Genomic DNA, 20,894 nt, shown 5'->3' on the forward strand with positions numbered 1-20,894 from the left:
AAATGTTGGTTCTAGTAGGGGAAGATAAAGAAGTCAACAAATTTATAATCAGGATAATTCAGGTAGTGATTAAGTACTCAAGACAATACATCAAGGTTTTGTGCCAGAACCTAACTAGAGAAAAGATAGTGGGGGTGAGTGTAATGGTTCAGGTGGGTTTGCCAGCATTAGACATTATTCTTAAAGTAGCACACTGCTCCAAACATGCTAGATTGAAATCTATGATTTCTTTTATTGTCCAGTTCCTAATTTAATTTTTCCAGTTTTATTGAGATGCAATTGACACATAACATTGTATTAGTTTAAGATGTATAACATAATGATTATTTATGTATAAATAATTACTATAAGTTTAGTTAACATTTATCACTTCACATAGTTAGAATTTTTCATTGTGATGAGAACTTTTTTATATAGGGTGTCCCCAAAAATGTAGATACATTTTGAATAATTATAAAGGCAGTGTATATTAAAATACATTTCATTTTTAAAATTGAGCTATCAGCTGTTAAAGTGTGTATACATTTTTGGGGACACCCTGTATATTTTTTTATTGTTAACAGTATTACAGATGGCCCCCATTTCCCCCTCCCCTTACCCCCTCCATCCAGCCCCCACTCCACCCCAGGCCTTAACCAATGTCATTTTTTAAAGAAATAGAACAAAAAAATCACCAGATTTGTACGGAACTACAAAAGACCCTGAATGGCGAAAGAAATCCTGAGAAAAACTGGAGGTATCACATCACCTGACTTCAAATTATACTAGAGCTACAATAATCAAAACAGTATTGGTAGACAAAGAGACACACAGACCAATAGAAGAGAATTGAGATCCCAGAAATAAAATCACATGTATATGGGCAAATAATTTTATTGTTACAGGGGACCTTTAAATATTGCCCATTTTATAGAACTAGAGACTTAGAGATTTTTATTATTTTTACCATCTGGTGCTCTATTTGTCCTTCATAGAGTGAAGCATTTGTTGTCATTGCCTCGGATGTTTTTAGCTGCTAAGGTTAAAATAAGAATTACCACCCTAGATCAGAGTTCAGTCTAGTTGTCTCTAATAGGCAACAAAGACCTTTTATTGGAGTCAATTTGTCCTCTATAAACTCAACCTGACATGATTGTGGGTTTCCTGCCCACCCAAATTTTGGTTTCTCTTGATTGTCTATAAAAATTCTACTCTATGAATTTTGTTAACACCTTCCTGAATCTATTTTGAAATCTGTGTATCTCAAATAATAAGCTCCACAGTTATGGGTAGGCAACACACCAAAGCGTTCTGAGCCTTATTTGCTCTTGGTGGTAGCAGGGGGAGAGGGGACTGTTGTTGCTTTGGCTTTTACCCATTCAGTACCAGCTTTTATAGAAACTGAATTGGTTATAAAAAACCAGATCTAGTAACAACTCCAATTACTAGTGGGAAAGAAGGCAACATTTTCTTAAAGTGTGAGATTTATGTTTTTGTTTTGCTTTCTTAAAATAAAAAAAATAAACCGTTTTCTGTTTCAAATCAACACTGGAAAGGAATTTGATGGAACCTTGGTTCTTGTCTGTTTCAGCTACTTAAGGTCATTGTCTGCAGCCATGTTGCCTTGAAAAGTCTACCACACATGGAGGACTTTCGGGGGGGGGGGGGGCTCCTCACTTTGAAAGGGGGAGTGATTTACTTACAGCAAACACAAATCTAACAACAGCTTTATAATGTCTAGCTTTTTAACAGCTACTCAGAACTCAGCCTTCCAAAAGCCATTTCATAAGGCACTTTAAAATATGGCTTCTGATGAAATCACTGGTCCAATTCATCCATTACCATTATATTTTCATTAAGCAACATCTTCATACAATCTAACAAAATGCTGTATAACAGTGACATCTTGTCTTACGTCATATAGTATGAAACTCTCCAACTGCTTATAAACTGTTTCAGGAAAATGGGGAGGGAAGGCCTTCCTTTTGAATTTCAATCTTGTTAAGAAGTCCAGTAAGGTGAATGCAAACGTGGTTTCCAGGTTCTAGCTTAGACAGTCAAATCAGACAAAGCAACGGTGGCCATACTCACTCATTGGGGGTGCCCTTCTGGCCACAAAAGTGGCCCTTGCTGTCTGTAGGGTAAGCCACTCTTCTGGGGTCGCCATGTACCCAGGCTGCAGGAACGAGAAAGGACAAGCACTCTATCAGCAACAGCTGGCTGAAAGCAGTGTATGTGAGAAATTAGAATGCACCACTGCAACACTCTAACCTCTGCCCTCAGTCAGAGAAGATTATTGATTTCCTTCAAAGAGTAATTTCTTAATGAAAAGTAAAATAAAATATGGATGAATCAGTCAGAAAGCACATTTCTCTTATTCTCTCGGTATTCCTCTGGGTTGAAGCCAAAACATGAGGTAATGCACTTAGAAAATGACATTTATTAAAATGTGAATTAGAGGCACACTACAAAAGCTTGAAGTCATTTTTTTTTCTAGGGCTCAAAACTAAATGACTTCATAGCAGAGCTAATAAATTTACAGTAAATAATGTGATGTCATTCTTTTGGGTTGTGCATAAGTGAAAACACTTAAAAATTTAAAGGAAGGAAACTATAATGCCCAATTCAAATTGATTCGTTTTTTTATGATTTCATGTGACATTAACAAAGGCAAACAGTAGCAACTATAGGCAATCTATAAAAATAAAAGCATAATATGCTAATTAGACCGGACAGCCGAACGACCCTCCGGACATCATTCCGAACATCCTTCTGGACGAAGCTGCGGTGGCGGGGGCCAAGGCAGAAGTGGTTAGGGGCGATCAGGCAGGCAAGCAAGCAGTTAGGGGCAATCAGGCAGGCAGGCAGAGGGATTAGGGGCAATCAGGCAGGCAGGCAGAGGCAGTTAGGGGTGATCAGGCAGGCAGGCGAGTGGTTAGGGGTGATCAGGCAGGCAGGCAAGCAGTTAGGGGTGATCAGGCAGGCAGGTAGAGCCAGTTAGGCGTGATCAGGCAGGCAGGTGAGCAGTTAGGGGCATCAGGCAGGCAGGCAGAGTGGTTAGGGATGATCAGGCAGGCAGGCAGAGTGGTTAGGGGCGATCAGGCAGGCAGGTGAGCAGTTAAGAGCCAGCGGTCCTGAATTGTGAGAGGGTGCAGGCCAGGCTGAGGGACCCCCCCCCCCACCATGCACAAATTCGTGCACTGGGCCTCTAGTACATAATAAAGATTTACTGTACATTTTGTCTGATAATCTCAAGGCTTACTATAAATATCAAGTGTTCTCAAACTTCATGAAAACTGAAGACTCAGTTCTATTTTCTCTGAAGACCCTGGCTGGCTCTACCTCATACAAACTCATCACTCTGATTTTCCAAAAACTACAAACTTGACTTGGCAGCTAGACTACAGAACCACAGAAAATAACACACATTAACTAAACTGGGTAGTACTCCCTAATTCTAACTGATTGTTTCTAACTTCTCTAATTTGACTAATATAGATTCTAAAACTCTAGGAAATGCATTGGTCAGCTAATACTTGTCTCTATATGGAAACATATCTCTTTGTCCTTTGCTTCCCTTAACATTCGCCCAGCTATCTCCTTACCCACATTCATTGGGTTTGACAGTTCATGTTATAATTCAATAAGCCTGATATACATGGACAATGTGACTTAGAAAGATTAAAGAAATCAATTCTGAATGAGAATTTTAATATGGTAGAGAAATGTTTCTCAATTTTTCTCATCTATCTAAGCCTTTCCTTTCAGTCTCTAAATACCCAGGCAAGTCCCCTTTGTCTAATTCTTTCTCAAATGTTCTAGAGGTCAAATCGGTTTCATCTTTTAATAGCTTCTTATAAAACCTGACTCATTTGGGCATCACTCCACTGCCATATCTTCCCACTTTTATTTCCCAGAATAAAGAAAGTGGACTATAAATAAGGCATTTAAATGACATCTAAGCATTCAACATCTATGTCTCCAGACATGACTTCATTAAATTTAGCTTTAAATCTTAGTTTATCACACTTTGTCTAAACCAAAGAAAGAGATGTAATTTTTACCTGACTTTATTTTCTATAATATGTTTAACTTTATCCTGAAATGTTTTATTCCTTTTCCATACAATTATTAATTTGGAGACGGGCACCTAAAGAAGCATTTGGATTGCTAGGTATGCTATATAATATATTTATGACCCTGAACAAGTCACTTAACTGTTTTGAGTCTTGGTTTTCTAATTTGTAACTATAAAATAGGTATAAGAAGACCCAGCTTCATAAGAATGTGGAGAATATGAAAGATGGTGAAAGCAGAATGCCTGACACAGAGTGTGAAGTCAGTCATGTTAGTTCCTGTCTTGTCTGGGTTCCACCAAAAGCAAACATTGAGACGAGGACTTTGATGCAAATAGTTAATTGGAGAAGTGATTCCAGGAAGCTTAGTGGCAGTGAGGAAAGTGATCCAGGGAAGGAGGCAAAGCAGTAAAGGGCACCCTAACGAGTGGGATACTGTTGTGGGCAGCACTGACTCCAGCCTGCTGGGGACCTTCCGAGGAACCAGTGGGCGTGCTAAAACTGTCTGCCAGAGCTGCAAGCCAACTCAGAAGGGCCAAGGGGAGGAGGAATGGGGCATTGGCAGCATCTACTACATATATTTTTTTTTTCCTTCTTTTCGTCGTCAATCAAAGAATTTGACATGACAGGTATGTATCCTGTACTAGAGGTTAATCCCGGCATTGTTTATGTCAAAGTTCTCAAGAAACACATTAAAAGGAAAGAATCAAGTTTGTAGAAGGCTTAGAGAAGAAGTGGAACCTGAGAAATACTGAAAATGACTAGGATTTAGACAGGTGCCAGAAGTAGGGAAGAATGTTAGATTGAGGAAATTGTCTAAAAATACGAGTTTCCAATTAATTAATTGCTCACCATGTGCCAGATAGAGGCTAAATGCATTGCACCCATTGTCTCAGTTGAGTCTCACAGTCACTCTATAACAGTCTCACAATAATCCTGTGAAGTAGATAACTAACTTTATAGGCAACTGTAGTTCAGAGTTTTATTTACTTCTCAAGATCACACAGCTTTCAAGAGGCATAAACAGGGCTTGAAGTTAGGTGTGTTGCTCTCCCAGGCCCATGCTTTAACCACAATTCTAGAAGTTCCATGAATAGAGAAATTCCAAGAAAAGGAGTAAAATGTGAGAGGTCTCTTAGTTTAATGTAAAAAGCCCCTTAGTTTACGAATGGACACAATAACTGTTGCTGCACACCTCCAGACTCTGGTAGCTGTAATGCTGCTGCTAAAGGATGGACTAGGAAAAAGCTTGTTCACAGCGGGACAACAAGGAGATCCGCTCTGAGAGGGTCAGCAGTATGCTGGGCACAGATGGTAGGAAAGGAGATGACACAGGTACTTTTGGAGCCTCTGTCATTTGAAAAGAGCTTTGTACTTGGCTGGGGAGGGAGAGTGGTGGGGAAGGATATGATGCCTCGGGCAAAGGTAGACGTGTCAAGGGAGGAATGCTCTTTGTTGATTTTGTGGTTTGGAAGTGTGGCAGGTGGCTGTGTGTAATACTGCTGCTACACCTCTCCATGCAGCCTCTGGCACAGAAGTCGTGCTGCAGATGGTCTGCTTTTGAGCTGCAAGGGCCAGTACAACCAAGTCACCTCAGTCAAGGGTATTTTGTTTCCTTTATCTGCTCTGCCAAGCGTATATCTCACCCACCTCTACTGGAAGAATATGACAGAAAAAAAAAAAAAAAGGAAAAAAGAGATGTGCAGCAACAGTTATTGTGTCCATTAATAAACTAAGGGCTTTTTACATTAAACTAAGAGACCTCTCACATTTTACTCCTTTTCTTGGAATTTCTCTATTCATGGAACTTCTAGAATTTTGCTGTCCAATAAGGTAGCTACTAGCCACCTGTGTCTACAGAGCACTGATGTGTGGCTCATCTGAACTGAGACCTGCTATAACTGCAAAGTGCACATCAGATTTTAAAGTGTGTGAACAAAAAAAATAAATGTAAATATCAATAATTTGTACTGATTACATTTAAAATAATAATATTTAGTTGTAGTTAATAAAATATATTATTAAAATCAATTTTATATTTAAAGCATTTCCTTACATAGAGCTACTAGAAAATTCAACTTACACGTGATGCACATTATGTTTCTCCTGGACAGATCTGCTCTAGAATATTTCTCCACAAATAAGGTGATTAACAGTATCATAACATTTAAACTATTCCTTAGGGCCCAACCAGTTATACAGTATCTGATATCTATTTACTTTAATTCTTAAAAGAAAGTTAACATGAGAGTGTTATCTTAAAGTGCCAGTCTAGAATATGGTCACGCTCCTCATCACTCATACTGAATTATCATCATCTTCCTATTCATTGAGTCATTCATTCATTAGGCCTTACCTATGATAGACACATAAAGACTCTGATGATTTAGAGAAAAACATTCATATTTAGTATAATACTTGTTTCATAATTAACACATTCTCCCTAAGGGAACTATTATCATGCTGATTGGTCAGCACAGAGGGAAGATAGTTTCTGAAGAATGACATCGCATTCTCTTAAACTCAACCAAGCCATGACCTTAATTTTAGATGCTTTTTAAGTTATAGTCTCTCTACTAAAGCAAATACTATAAAAGCAGCCTCTGCCACCTTGGATGCAGCAGTTTATCTAACAAAAGCTTTGCCATTCCCAATAAACAGAAAATACCAGGGGCACTTGCTTTCCCCTGGCAGGGAAAGTACTGCATCCTCACTATCTTCCCTCAACATTATATGACTTCTAGCTCGTCACCACAATTTAGTCTATAAAGTTTGATAATATACCAGTACTTACTCCACAGGATACCACAGAGATTCTTCACATTGATGCAGATAAGATCTGGAGGGTATTTAATAGCATGTAATCTTGATACCTTAGACAGTGGTTCTCAACTGTATTCTAATGCCGCGACCCTTTAATACAGTCCCTCATGTTGTAGTCTCCCCAAACCATAAAATTATTTTTGTTGCTACTTCATAACTGTAATTTTGCTACTGTTAATGAATCGTAATGTAAATATCTGTGTTTTCTGATGGTCTTAGGTTCTACAGCAGCGGTTCGCCTAAGACCATCAGAAAACACAGATATTTACATTATGATTCATTAACAGTAGCAAAATTACAGTTATGAAGAAGCAACGAAAATAATTTTGTGGTTTGGGGAGACTACAACATGAGGGACTGTATTAAAGGGTCATGGCATTAGAAAGGTTGAGAACCACTGCCTTAGAAAAACATGTATGCCATGGATGAAAAATATATCTCATGAAAATACAGTGGTCTTCCAATGAAGACCTGAGGAGCCCAGTCGTGATATCTCCTCCAAAATAAATGGTACTTTGTGCACCTTGCATCTGCTGCTATTAAGAGAGAAGCACAACACTTATTGCCTCCCAGATTTGAGTATGACCCAGAGAAATACAATGCTTTTCAGATAAAACTGTACAAGCAGTTCTGCCACTAGCTCTATATGGCAGAATGGACTCAATGGTGCTTAAAATCTCTATCAGAGAACAGAATGCTGTATGGGGCCTGTGGTAAATGCCTAGGAGGTCCCTAGGGTTTTGGAGAAAATTCATGTTCTTTCATCAAATAAATTATTTTGCGAAGTAGCTCCTGGACCCTGAATGATCACTCAATGACATAAGAAGCCCAGGATGAACCAGATGTTATCTGATCCATCAATCCTAAAGTTGGCCCTGCCCAGCGGCACGACAGTATTGGAGAGTTGAAGTGGTATATTCATTCAATGCTTGTGAAGGTCATAAAGGCACAAGAAAATTTCATTGGAAGATCGCTCACAATAATAGTGTATTAACTCCTGAGGCACTGCTTTAGCACATACCTATGGTGCATGGAAAGGTCACTATGATCAGTTGACTGGGAAGGAATAAAATTAAACCAGATTTATAGGTGTTTAGGGAAGATCTGTTGGCACAGCTCTGGGGACATTTTTCTAGTTACCTAATTTTACTGGGAGAAGAAATGACCTGAATCACTTATCTATTCATAGACAGAGGCCAATTGTTTGGCCAAAATATCATAGACTGGAAAATAAAAATATTAGACAATGAATGGCAAGGGAGTTTGATAAATAACTAGAAGGACCAACCTCAAAATGAACACAGAATATGAAAATATTCATGTCTATGTGGCTGCTTAGTAAAGATCCTTCTGTAGAGGTATCCTTTACTAATCAGATGGAAAAGTACTTGTTCAATGATTTTGTGAAAAAGTAATCATGACAACAGGAATGAAGGTTATGTTGAGTTTTGTTAACATGGACCTTTACTCACAAAAGCTGACCTGGCCCCTATCATTGCTTATGTGACACATTGTCAGCAGTAGAGGGTCACACTGAACCCAATCACCCCGAAGCAGCCAACCTATGGAAGAGTAAGATCCCATATGAAGATCTGATGAATGCACTCCTTAGGAAGCAATGCCTTTCAAGGTGGGGTTACTATTTTCCAGAATACAACAGGGTCATAGCAGGACACACATGTTGTACTCACACAGAATAATTAAAGAGAGTTTCACAAAGAAATATTTACAGCAAGATGGGTAGAACTTTGAGAAACAAAGAAGAGTTGGTGCAGAGGCTGGCAACAGTAGGGTGCCGTTTTCAGGCCCAGGGAGGAAGGAGTTATCTGTACCCAGAGAGGAGTCAAATAGAAAGAGCCGACTGACAGAGGGGTTGGAGCCTTAGGTAGAAAGACATCCCAGCAAGAGAGCCAGAGGAATAAATTCCACAAACTCACTCTCCTACCCGCCAATCCATTGTTGGTACCTCTCACCGACCAAACCAAACTAGAAGCCACAGGACAGGAGGACCTGTTGGTGTGATCCTCATAAAGTCTGTGCCAGTTTGTCAGGCGACAGAGCAGGGTAAAGAGGGGTAGAGTGAGATGGGGGGAAGGTAATGAAAAATACCAGCCTATATTCTGAACAAGTGACCAGCCTTTTCAAGGGTAGCATGTTAGATATATTCTGCAAGACATACAGGACTTTATTAAAAGCACACAAACAAAAAATAACAAGAGATAATAAGGTTTTCAGATTCTCTTTTGTCAGAATTTACTACCACAGGGGACAGCAAAAAAAAAAAAAGACCAGAAAGATGCACATTCTAAATTTTGGAGTCTGTGAAATAGGAGGGGTCAGAGTAGGAGGCAAAAGATGGGACAAAGCATTTTTTAAACAAATTTGTAAATAATACATATAGAATTAAAAAGAAATGGACAATCAGATAAACAAAGAAACTAAATTAGGCTTTTTACATTTTTGTTGTTTTATTAGTAAGACTGACTTTATGCTGATTACTTTGATATACTAGGTGTACCAGTTAATAATGCGGATTTTTTTCAATAGAGTTACACATATGTTGATATATATGCGATTTGATATGTATGCTATTTTGTTGTGTTGACAGCAAGCTTCAAAATTTCATATGTCAAATTTGCTGAAGATGTTAACATCATAAATATTTTTACACTTAAATATGTCGAATTTCATGTCAAAAAAAGAGCATTAGCGGGAAGTTTTAATTCATTTTGAAGAAAAGTGCTGCTGAAAGTTGTCGTATACTTAGGGAAGCTTATGGTGAACATGCTCCATCTCAAGATACTTGTGAACACTGGTTTAAACGCTTTAAAAGTGATGATTTTTATATGAAAGACAAAGAACGTCTAGGTCAACCGAAAAAGTTTGAAGACCAACAATTATAAGCATTATTGGATGAAGATGCATGTCAAACTAAAAACCAACTTGCAGAAAGATTAAACGTTGCTCAGCAAACAATTTCCGATTATTTACAAGCAATGGGAAAGATTTTAAAGGAAGGAAAATGGGTGCCACATCAACTGAACTAAAGACAAATGGAAAACCGAAAAGTCATCAGTAAAATGTTGTTTTCAACGGCAAGAAATAAAAGTCTTTTTTGCTTTGAATTGTGACTGGAGATGAAAAGTGGATTTATTTTGAGAATCCCAAATGCACAGAATCATGGCTTGATCCAGGTCAACCATCAACATCGACTGCAAGAACAAATCGCTTTGGAAAGAAGACAATGCTCTGTGTTTGATGGGATCAGGAAGGTGTGGTGTATTATGAGCTTCTAAAACCAGGTGAAACTGTTAATACTGATCGCTACCGACAACAAATAATCAATTTGAACCATATTTTGATCATAAAATGACCAGAATGTGCCAGAAGACATGGCAAAGTAATTTTGCTTCATGATAACACACTATCACACACTTCAAAACCAGTTAAAAACAAGTTAACAGATCTTGCCTGGGAAGTATTAACCCACCCACTGTATTCACCAGGCCTTGCTCCTTCAGATTACCACTTGTTCTGATCGATGGCACATGCACTTTCTGAGCAGCACTTCAAAAAGTACAAAGAAGTGGAAAATTGGGTCTCTGAATGGTTTGCCTCAAAACAAGAAAAATTCTATTGGGACGGTACCCACAAATTACCTGAAAGATGGGGGAAATGTGTAGCTAGCGATGGACATTACTTTGAATAAAGAACTTTTGATGTTTCTCTTGAAATTATTGTGTTTTCTTTTATTACAAATCCACATTATTAACCGGTACATCTGGTACTTCTTTTTCCAGCTATTCTAGTTAGATATTAGTCTACTACTATTAACAACCTGTTCAAAGTTTTTATTCTCATTACAAGATAGGGTGTTGTTGTTTTTTTTTTAGAAGTTAAGAAGTAGTTGGAAATAAAAGAACAGAAATGTATTCATTCTTTTCTTCATTCATTCAACAAATACTAGTATTGCTTGAGTGCCTACTATATGTCAGGATCATGCTAGATGCTGGGTATATAAAGGTCTTTGCTCTCCCAGAGCCTACAGTCTTTTAGGGGAAATTAATCTTAATGAATTAATTGCACAAACAAATGTGAAATTACAATTCTGACAAGCACTATAAGGTGCAACACATGGTACAAAAAGAGGGATTCTTAGAGGCAAATGACCAAGTGAAGGAGGTCAGGGTTGATGTCCCTGAAGAAGTAATTCAGGAAAATGAATGGAGGCACAAAGAAGCTTCCGTGAGAAGGACACATGGAAGGGGTGGGGGATGATGGGCGCTGGGGACAGATAGGAAACCAGTATGGTGCACACACAGGCTGGTGCACAGAGAGGCAGTACCTTAGGTTATTTCTATAAGGAACTACAGGAAGATTGTTTCAGCATAATGTTGTTGTCAGTGCCAGCCCTGCAATCCACAAAAAAGGTTTTGTTCAGGTGGGTCCTTCTCCTGTTCAAATTATCCTTGAAAAACTCAAGGTCATCTCAGTGTCACTCATCTCAGTGTTTATTTGCTTAATTGTACAGTAGCTCCAGAAGTGGCAACACTCCCTTGCTTGAAGGAAGAGCTCTCATCATTCCAAAAAAAACACAAATGGATGTAATTTCTTACATCTGAAAATGTTACATGTAATATTCATTAGTAATATCTACTATAGTAAACACACCCTTTTCAAAAGATACATGAAATCCTTTGAGACCTTCCTGGCCAGAAAAAGCCCAGAGGAGATACTATCTGACATAATTTTATTTCATCTATAACATAAGCACTAACTGAGGAAAAACCAAACCTGTATTAGTAGTTGTGGATTATCATAAAGAATGTGTTTCTCTTTAGTGGGTACATAATAGAAGCTAATCTTGCAAGCAATCATTGAATGTAAACAATGACATACAAACTGCAGGTATCAGATGATTTGTGATTTTTGCTTGCAAAAGAACACCTGCTTTTGCCCTGGCTGGTGTGGCTCAGTTGTTGGGCATCCTCCCGTGCACCAAAAGGTTGGCAGTTCAATTCCCAGTCAGGGCACATACCGGGGTTACGGGGATACGGGCTCAATCCCAGTAGGGGGCATGCGGGAGGCAGCTGATTCATGTTATGCTCTCACTTGGATGTTTCTCTTTCTCTCCCTTTCTCTTAAAAACAAACAAACAAACAAAAAAAAAAAGAAGAAGAGAGAAAACCTGCTTTTCACTTATTTCACTAGTGCTGTTTTCTGATACTTGCTGTTTTAAGCCAACTCTGTGTGAAATTGGGATGGAAGGAAGAAAAAAGCATTAGCACATGATATGCTGTGGCTGACCAGAACCACAGCATATCATGGGTTTCTGGTCAGCCCCCTCCCTCTCAGTGACCTTCATCATTTAAAGAATCCCCATTTATCTTCTTTAGTAAATGCAAGGCAGGATTGCATGGTGGTATGAGCACAGCCTCTAGAATGAAACTGCCTGGTTATTGGAGAATAAACCAAGTGACAAAGTTACACAGCAGTCAGTACCAATCAGGACTGATCATCTTATCCCCTTAACTTTCTAAATTTTAAGAATAACTTTAAAAGACCACTTTAAGTGAAGAGGATACATGTGTGGGGGAGAGAGGGGGGGGCGGGAGAAGAGAGAAGAGAGGAGAAGAGAGAAGAGAGAAGATAAATTATTTGTAAAACACTCCTATTTGGGTAATTCATCGCAGATAAGAAAAGATTGGTGAGAGATGGGTCAAAACTTCATTCAGGCAAATTGTCCTTTCACTCATACTGAGGAAATGTATGTTACTTAAGTACCAGGGGCAAGTATAATTATCCGGAATCATCTCTCATTTTCAAACCTTTGCAAAGCATGTTCCTGTTGTGCTCTGGGGTTGAGTCAGAAGTGGCAGCAGTTAAAGAGCCCTCTGTTGAGGAGAAAATGGGAGTAGGCCAACTGCTTGCACTGACACTTAAAAATTAACTGCAAATCTGTTTGGGGCAGCTAAGGCATTCCCAAACCACTTGTTCGTCGGGAATGTTGGCTTTCAAATCATTATTTTGTATCCCTTAAAGGTACATTTTAACTGTTTTAATATGTGAGGAACAGGCCGGCCAAATTGTGCTTATGGCTTTTTAACACAAGCAATTTACAAATGCAATGAAGCAGATAATAGGACACATGATACCGAATTTGGAAATCTGTGCTGATGACACTGCTGCTGTGGGAGCATTTTTGGAAGCAGCCCTGTATCCGGTTGCCTGGATAAGAAAAATGTTGTTTATCATTTCACAGGTGGCCTCTTCCACCCAATGGTGAGTTTGGGGTCGTGTCCTTGAGCACAAATCAATCATTCTCATGCTAACAATATTCCACTTGAAATCATCTGGAATTCATGTATTCAGCAAAATACAACAGTAAAAATCTCACTCAACACAAAGAAATATGTAAAAAAAAAACAGTCAAAACGAACTGCTTGCTTTTTAAAATGAAGACTTCTAAACCAAAAAGAAGTGTAAATGTGTATTTTAATTTTAAAACAACTATATACTTGTAAAGAAAGCAAAAGGACATTTAACACTAGTTCTCATTACCTATAAATATAATATTTTTTTCATGAATTTGATTGGAACAATTTAAAAATTGTTCCAATAAAAGTAATTATGCCTGGGAGCTCAGAGGAGCCAGCCAGGCTCAAGGTCTGGATCTCATCACCTCACCTAAGTCAGGTCTAGGTGTAGATGAGGCTCCTAAGGGTTGGTTCCTCTCCTAAGGATGATCTATTTAGATAGATCACTGAATCCATTGGGCACATTTCCTATTTCCCATATTGCCATTGGCAACAGTGTGCCAAATATTTCACCAGTATATAATAAGGTTCCCTGCCCTTCTGTTCCCAGTCGTGTTTTCCTCACTTTCCTTTAAACTCTCATGACAGTCTCCTCACAATCCATTTGGCTTCTGAACCTGGTTTCAAAACCATACCCATGTTTTAGGTCTTATTAAGCAGGTACTAAATGTTGTTCTGTTTATCTATTGTTGCTGCACCCATCACACCCAATCTACGGGCTTAATACAACAATTTTCTTTTGCTCATGATTTGGGGAGTCGTACATTTGGGGAAGCCTCAGCTGGGCCCCTGGGGTCCCTCATACAGTCAGAGGTTGACTGAGGCTTCAATCATCCACAAGCCCTACGGGGCTGATGGTAATTATCCCTTGGAGCTCAGTGAGCCTGCTGACCAAGACCCCTACAGGTGGCTTGGGCTGCTCATAGCATGATGACAGAGTTCTAATCTAGTTTGCATTAATTTACTTTTTTTGTTAACTTTCTATTGTCTCAACTAATAGCAATAATAATTCCTAGGAAAAATTAAAAACAAAACAAACTTTAGACCCTAACTCCAAGTGCTTCCTAATTAAATGCAACAAGGAAATAATTCATTCAATTGGAAATCCATTTGAAAAGAAAAAAAAAAATATTGACTGTTAAAATTGTGCTACTATTGCATAGGAACAATTTGCTTAAGAAATATTGCTATTCTTTTTTTCTAGTTAGCAAATAATTGAATAGCCACCATCAGTGAAGTAGGACAAAAGAGGGCTATTACCATAAATGTTAGTTTGATCTTTCAAGGAGATTTGATTACCTTCTACTCACACTCCACTTCCCCACTTGAATAGAAGTTCTGCTTTTCATCAGTCAAATGTCAAGTGCCTTTGTTGCATGCTAGCTGGCCATATTCCACGTAAGGGCAAAAATCAGTTTTTCTGCAGCAGAATTTGTGAGAAACACAGCTCTCTAATTGCAAAACATGGATGAAAGACAGGCCTAAAAAAAGGTCCTGATCTAACAAAATGGCTAAAGATGCCTATCAGTGACACTGCCTTAGCATCATCTTTCCTCAGGAAAAGGTACATGTTCCTTGATGTGAAAAAATTCTTCATACTCCTGGTAACTCTACCAATTGTTTTCCTTCATTCTTCTTTCAGCCCAACATTAAATATAACCAAAGAGTTAAATTTATCTTAGAAACAAACTAGTAAAGCTATTATAGTTCAGGTAAAGATAGCATATATATTTAGTAACTTTGGTGAGCCATTCACTTTGATCAGTGGCCTCAGAATTAATTTGGGAGAATCACTAAATGAATCCAGTTTTGCACGAGGAACATTTATCCTCTAATTTCATGTGGATTAAGGCATTTACAAACTGATAAGGAGTTCTTAAAGGAAAAGGCGAATTTCTTATCTCACTCCCGGGGGAATAATGGTAGCACTCCCAGTGCTTCCCTCTCCTGACTCCACAGGACAGAGAGTGGCAGTGGCTTTCCCAGCTCCAGGTAAGGATGAAAGGAATTTCTCTGTGGATTAAAACAGAGTGTCTCTGAGATATGGAGGAGAGCCATAAGACTTCCTAATAAAAAGATTCTGGGCATAGTATAAGACCCTTATGAAGTTCCCATATGCATTCAAACTATAATAACCAAAAGTATGGGTTGCTATCCTATATAATAAAAGAGAAACATGTAAATTGACCGTACTCTGCTAGCTCACCAGCCAATGAGTGAGTATGCAAATTAACCCGACAAAGATGGTGGGTTAATTTACATACATAGGCACCTGGTGAAGAGCAGAGTGGGAGAGCCATTGGAGAGTGGAGCTGCTTGGGGAACTTGGATCCCCAAGCCGCCAGACGGAGAGCAGAGAGGGAGAGCTGGAGGCTTGGAGGACTTGGCAGAGCAAGAGGCCATGGGATGGAGACAGAGCAGGAAGGGAAAACCAAGAGCACGGAAGCACCAGGAATTCTGGGAATAGTAGTTCTGGTGGCAGCTCCAGGACTGGAAGCGGAAGCCCAGAGTGCAGGGAGCACCAGGAATGCTGAGAATCATAGTTCTGATGGCAGACTGATCTCCTAGACACTAGAGCAAAGTGAGCTTGGAGCAAGTTACTGTTGTGGTGGGAGATGGAGGGAAAGCAAAGGTGAGAGACATAGTAAAATCAGAGTGTCTAGGAAAAATTAAAGGGAAGATATCCTAAAACTTCCAGGAAATCTCCACCAATGAAGCAAAGCAAAAAAAAAGCCTCTATTATTCTGTGAGCAACAAACCAAACTGGGTTGGGGTCTCAGACAATTTGCTCATATGATTGCAAAGACAGACAGAAACTCCCGGATTGGAAAGGGCTCCCCTGAGGGCTCCCAGATTGGACAGGGTGCAGGTCGGGCTGAGGGACCCACCCCCTCGTGCATGAATCTTTATGCACTGGGCCCCTAGTATAGAAATAATAGAGTAAATTACATTTTAAAGCAATTTATTAACATTCAAAACCACAAACGAACTACTGTCTAGTACTATTATGTAGCATTATTGGTGTAGCTGAATATTATTTCATTTACTTCTCACAATAGCGCTGCAAAGTAGATAGTGTTTCTATATTTTGCAGATAAGAAAACTGAGGTTAAGATACTAGCCCAATTCTACCAAACAAATGGAGGAAACCCTACATCTGCTTGACTTCAAATCTTCTCTTATGCAATGAATTTCAATTCTATGACAAAAAGTAAAAACAAAATAATTACACAAACAAGATGTGTCCCAAAGTTAGAGAAGCTAACATCCTTTAGTTGTATAATAAAAAAATTAATTTTATTATAACATTTAGTTTATGGATGGTGTATTGTGCTATGACTACATTGATGTTTAGACTTTAAAATAGTTAAAGAAATATCAAAGAAATCTTCTAAAGGCTTAGAATATATTAGTTTTGTGATTTATGATCCTTTAGTCTTCTTTCTCTCCTTATCTTCCTGCCTTACTTTTGAATTCTCCAAATCTACTAAGTAGTTTTTGCATGGTATTACTGAGATGATCTTCTGGAAATTATTTTAAATTGCTTTTCTCAAAAATGTCTCTTATTGGAAGATAAAACTGAAAAGCAGGAAAGAGTATTTTCCATTGTTCCCTAGGCAGTTCCAGCCTTCTTTCTGCTAATACATCCCACATTAAGTCCAGGCACTAGTTATTGATACTAGAAGCTGTTATCTGACTTTTATAGCTCCCATCTGATTAATAATACGTTAAAGTTTCCTAGGTCAACATATAAAGGACAGGACTTAGAGTCTCTGGGGGGAAATGTGATAAATTCACAAGCAATTGCAAAACCTTTTTATAGAAAATATTCATACCAGTCCCTTTGGTAGTGTTTTAAAAATCCAAATAAAGAATCTCTGTATTTTTCCTCTTTATTTTCACTTTCATAGAAAAAATTTTAACCTAACAATGAACAACAGGATATCTATTTCTGGTAGGCAAAAATAATAAGACTTCTTACATGTTATTCATTATCAGATAAAATTGGTTTTTTTTTCTTTTTTTCGTTTTGCCTACATGAACTTAAGATTTATTTCATCATATCACAAAATAATTCTCTTTGAAAGAAGACTGAAATTACATTAAATATCTTTATCAATTTCTTTTTACATTTCAAACTCCCCTTTTTATTACTATTATCATAATACACAGTCTTCTCTCCATATCCACGGGGGATTGCTTGCAGGACCCCTATGCTTACCAAAATTCATTGATGCTCAAGTTCCATGTGTAAAATGTGGTAGTATTAGCATATAACTTATGCATATTCCCTTATATTTTGGAAATCCTTAAAAATTACCCCTTCTTTTTAATTTTCTTATAAAAACGTTTATATATTACCTAAAGTATCTAGGCTCTAGTTCTTATTAGTAAATAGCAACATGAACATAATTAACTGCTTAATAGAATTTCAAAAGTAAAAATGATTAAAAAGAAACCATAAGCTTTTCCTTCCTTCTTTATAATTGTACTAGAGGCTCAGTGTACAAATTTCGTGCACTGGTAGGGCCCCTAGTGGCTGCCGCCACTGGCCGGGGCCTCCCTCCCTTCCACTCACCAGCCCCACCCCCTGGTCGAACTCCCAGACAACTCCTGGTTGAGGGGACAATTTGCATACTACACTTTTATTATATAAGATTTACTTAACTAATTTGGGTTTTCCTTGTAATAAACTACTTTATGTTTAGTTTTCATTGCATCTGCTACCCAGTGAGTCCTGGTGAAAAGACAACAATCAATAATAAGATGCTTCTGGAAAAAATTGATTAATGTTAAAAGTGTGACACTGACTTAGTTATTCCATTAACAAATGTTTAATATCTTCTATACCTGTGTTTACTCACCTATAAGTCCTAAAAAAATGTAGCCAGTAATGAACAGTATGAAGACCATGCAGCACAGAACATCTGTACAACCCCTAAAGACAAAAAAGAAGTTAGAATTAAAAGGGGTCCAAGATGACTTCTTATTTACTGTACAAAATATAATGATATGCCATTTGACATCCAATAATTCTGAAAGGTGGATCACACGTGTTTCTGCAATTAAAGAAAGAAAGGGTTCATAATTCTGTGATGAAAGAAACTCCCCCAGAATTCTTAGTATTTATTCTCTCTTGGTTTTTATTTGTAAAATGTTTTTAGGGATGAGAGTATGCCAACATTGAGTAATAATTTTTTATTTGAAATTGTAATTTACACTATTTAATTTTATGATTTTCATCTCCTTGCATCCCCAACACATGGTATGTGTGTGTGTGTGTGTGTGTGTGTGTGTGTATATATATATATATATATATATATATATATATTCAACTATTTCCATTCCTCCCTTTCTTTATTTTCTTTCTACATACACATTTTAAGGGTACTATTAATTAAATAAAGGACTAACTACATAAACTTTCTAAGAAAAGTAGAGTTGTAACTTTCTAATGATCAAAACCAGCTATCATATAGACTAGATATCATCAAATTAGGTTTAGAGAAAATTTGGCTCATAGATGCAGTGATTTGCTAGGGATCACAAGTCAAGCCAACTTCCAGCAGGGATAGTCAAGGTTTTCCTATTCCTAATATTATAGCTTGTTCAGCTTCTGAGTGGTCTGGAAGGTAAAATATCTTGAAAGTGAGAAATAATACAACCATTCTCTATTTGAAACTTAATGAAAAATCTATTAGCAAAGAAAAAAAAATCAACCTATTTGACAGGATTAAAAGTTGCCCATGAGAATTTTTCCTAAGGAAAAGTTAATCTTCAGGGCAAATGGAATGCTCTAATCATTTAGCACAGGCAGGTGGAAGTTACACACTGTTTGTAGAGGTGGTATCAGTAATAATAATTAATAATAATTGTGCGGTAACATATACAGTAATACCTTACATTGATAAATTCCTGTATACATTTACTGCTTTCATTGTAAATTTTCTAAGAATACCATCAGGTTGTTTGTGGTAGTAATGTGAGTTGACTTACCTAAGGTCCAAGAGAGAGAGGTAGCTACAGAGGCAGGCAAATATCTGGGTCTCTAATGCCAAACCTTTTTCATTTAGCCTTTATGTTAATAGGATTACAGTTTTCTTTAAAGATTCAAATTAGATATATCTAACTCCACACACATCCCTCCTACCTTGCAATAGAAAAAGTTACCCATGACACAAACTATCATTTGTTTGAATCCAACCCAAGGATTTTAAAATTATAAGACTAATAATAAAAAGAGAAGAAAACAGAGTTCTGGTTTTCTTTAGTTAACAACTGGTGAAAGTAAAAATCTGTTATTTTCATAAGCCAAGATTTGGAAGCAGTCCAAGTAGAGGAGTGAATAAAAAAGCTGTGGATTACTACTACACAATAGAATACACTATTACACAATAGAATACTACTCTGCCATTAAAAAAAAAGAAATATTACCCTTTGGGGCAGCATGGATGGATCTGGAGAGCATTAGGCTAAGTGGAATATGCCAATCAGAGAAAGACAACTACCATATGATTTCACTCATATGTGGAATCTAATGAACAAAATGAACTAACAAGCAAAATAGAGACAGACCCATAGATATACAGCAGGCTGACAGCTGTTGGGTGGGTCTAGAAAGAGGGGTTGGTGGAGGGATGAAGCAAAAGAGAAAAAAATCATGGACACAGACAACACTGGTGATAGGGGAAGGGAGGTGGTGGGAGGTAGAAGAGGATATGGGGGGATAAATGGTGATGGACAGAGACTTGACTTGGGGTGGTGAACACACAATACAGTGTACCAATGATGTGTTGTAGACTTGTGCACCTGAAACTTGTATAATTTTGTTAAGTATTGTCACCCCAATAAATTCAATAAAAAGGAAAAGGAAGCAAACATCTGCATGGGGATGAGAAGAGTATCTCTCATTGTTCAAATGCATTCTGACACATCCTACTCAAGATCAGGTTCTCATTCTGTCAGAGTAGTTGTTAAATAGCACAGACACTTAATAAGAAATGCCTGCAGGTGAGGGACTAAAGGAGAGAAAACTGGAACACTGCAGTGCTTTAATTAGAAGTCTTCAAGTTGTCAAAGCCTTTGTGTGTAATCATAACTACCAGGAAGAGGGAGAAAGGGGGGAGATCAGAAGCACCAGCCAGGATATATAGCTATATGTTGATATCTGTATATTTACATTATATGTAATGCTAGAGGCCCAGTGCACGAAATTTGTGCATGGTGGAGGGGGCAGCCCTCAGCCGGGCCTGTACCCTCTCCAATCCGGGACCCCTCAGGGGATGTCCGACTGCTGGTTTAGGCCTGATCCTGCAGTCAGACATCCCTCTCTCAATCCTGGACCCCTGGCTCCTAACCGCTCACCTGTCTGCCTGCCAGATCATCCCTAACCACTCTGCATGCCAGCCTGATTGCCCCTAACCACCTCTGCCTGCCAGCCAGATCACCCCTAACTGCTCCCCTGCCTGCCTGATCACGCCCCTAACTGCTTGCTCCCCTCCTGGCCTGATCACCCCTAACTGCTTTCTCCCCCACTGGCCTGATCACTGCTAACTGCTTGCTCCCCTGCCAGCCTGATTGCCCCTAACCACCACTATCTTGGCCCCCACCACTGTGGCTTTGTCCCAAAGGAAGTCAGATGTCTGGAAGACATCCAGTCAATCTGGTCTAATTAGCAGATTACACTTTTATTAGTATA

The 20,894-nt window shown here is 38.4% G+C and overlaps 1 protein-coding gene across 1 annotated transcript in view; it reads right to left on the minus strand.

The window, feature by feature from the left end:
• Positions 1-20,894, minus strand: part of SLC44A5 (solute carrier family 44 member 5) — a 316,083-nt gene that overhangs the window by 55,980 nt on the left and 239,209 nt on the right. The window contains exons 5-6 of the mRNA XM_054721154.1: positions 18,061-18,134; positions 2,071-2,155 (exon numbers count right to left, since the gene is read on the minus strand). Of these exons, the coding sequence (XP_054577129.1) occupies positions 2,071-2,155; positions 18,061-18,134 (159 nt within the window). The remainder of the gene's footprint in view (positions 1-2,070; positions 2,156-18,060; positions 18,135-20,894) is intronic.

Source organism: Eptesicus fuscus, chromosome 9, assembly GCF_027574615.1.
Source record: "Eptesicus fuscus isolate TK198812 chromosome 9, DD_ASM_mEF_20220401, whole genome shotgun sequence".
In the NCBI taxonomy this organism is placed as follows: domain Eukaryota; kingdom Metazoa; phylum Chordata; class Mammalia; order Chiroptera; family Vespertilionidae; genus Eptesicus; species Eptesicus fuscus.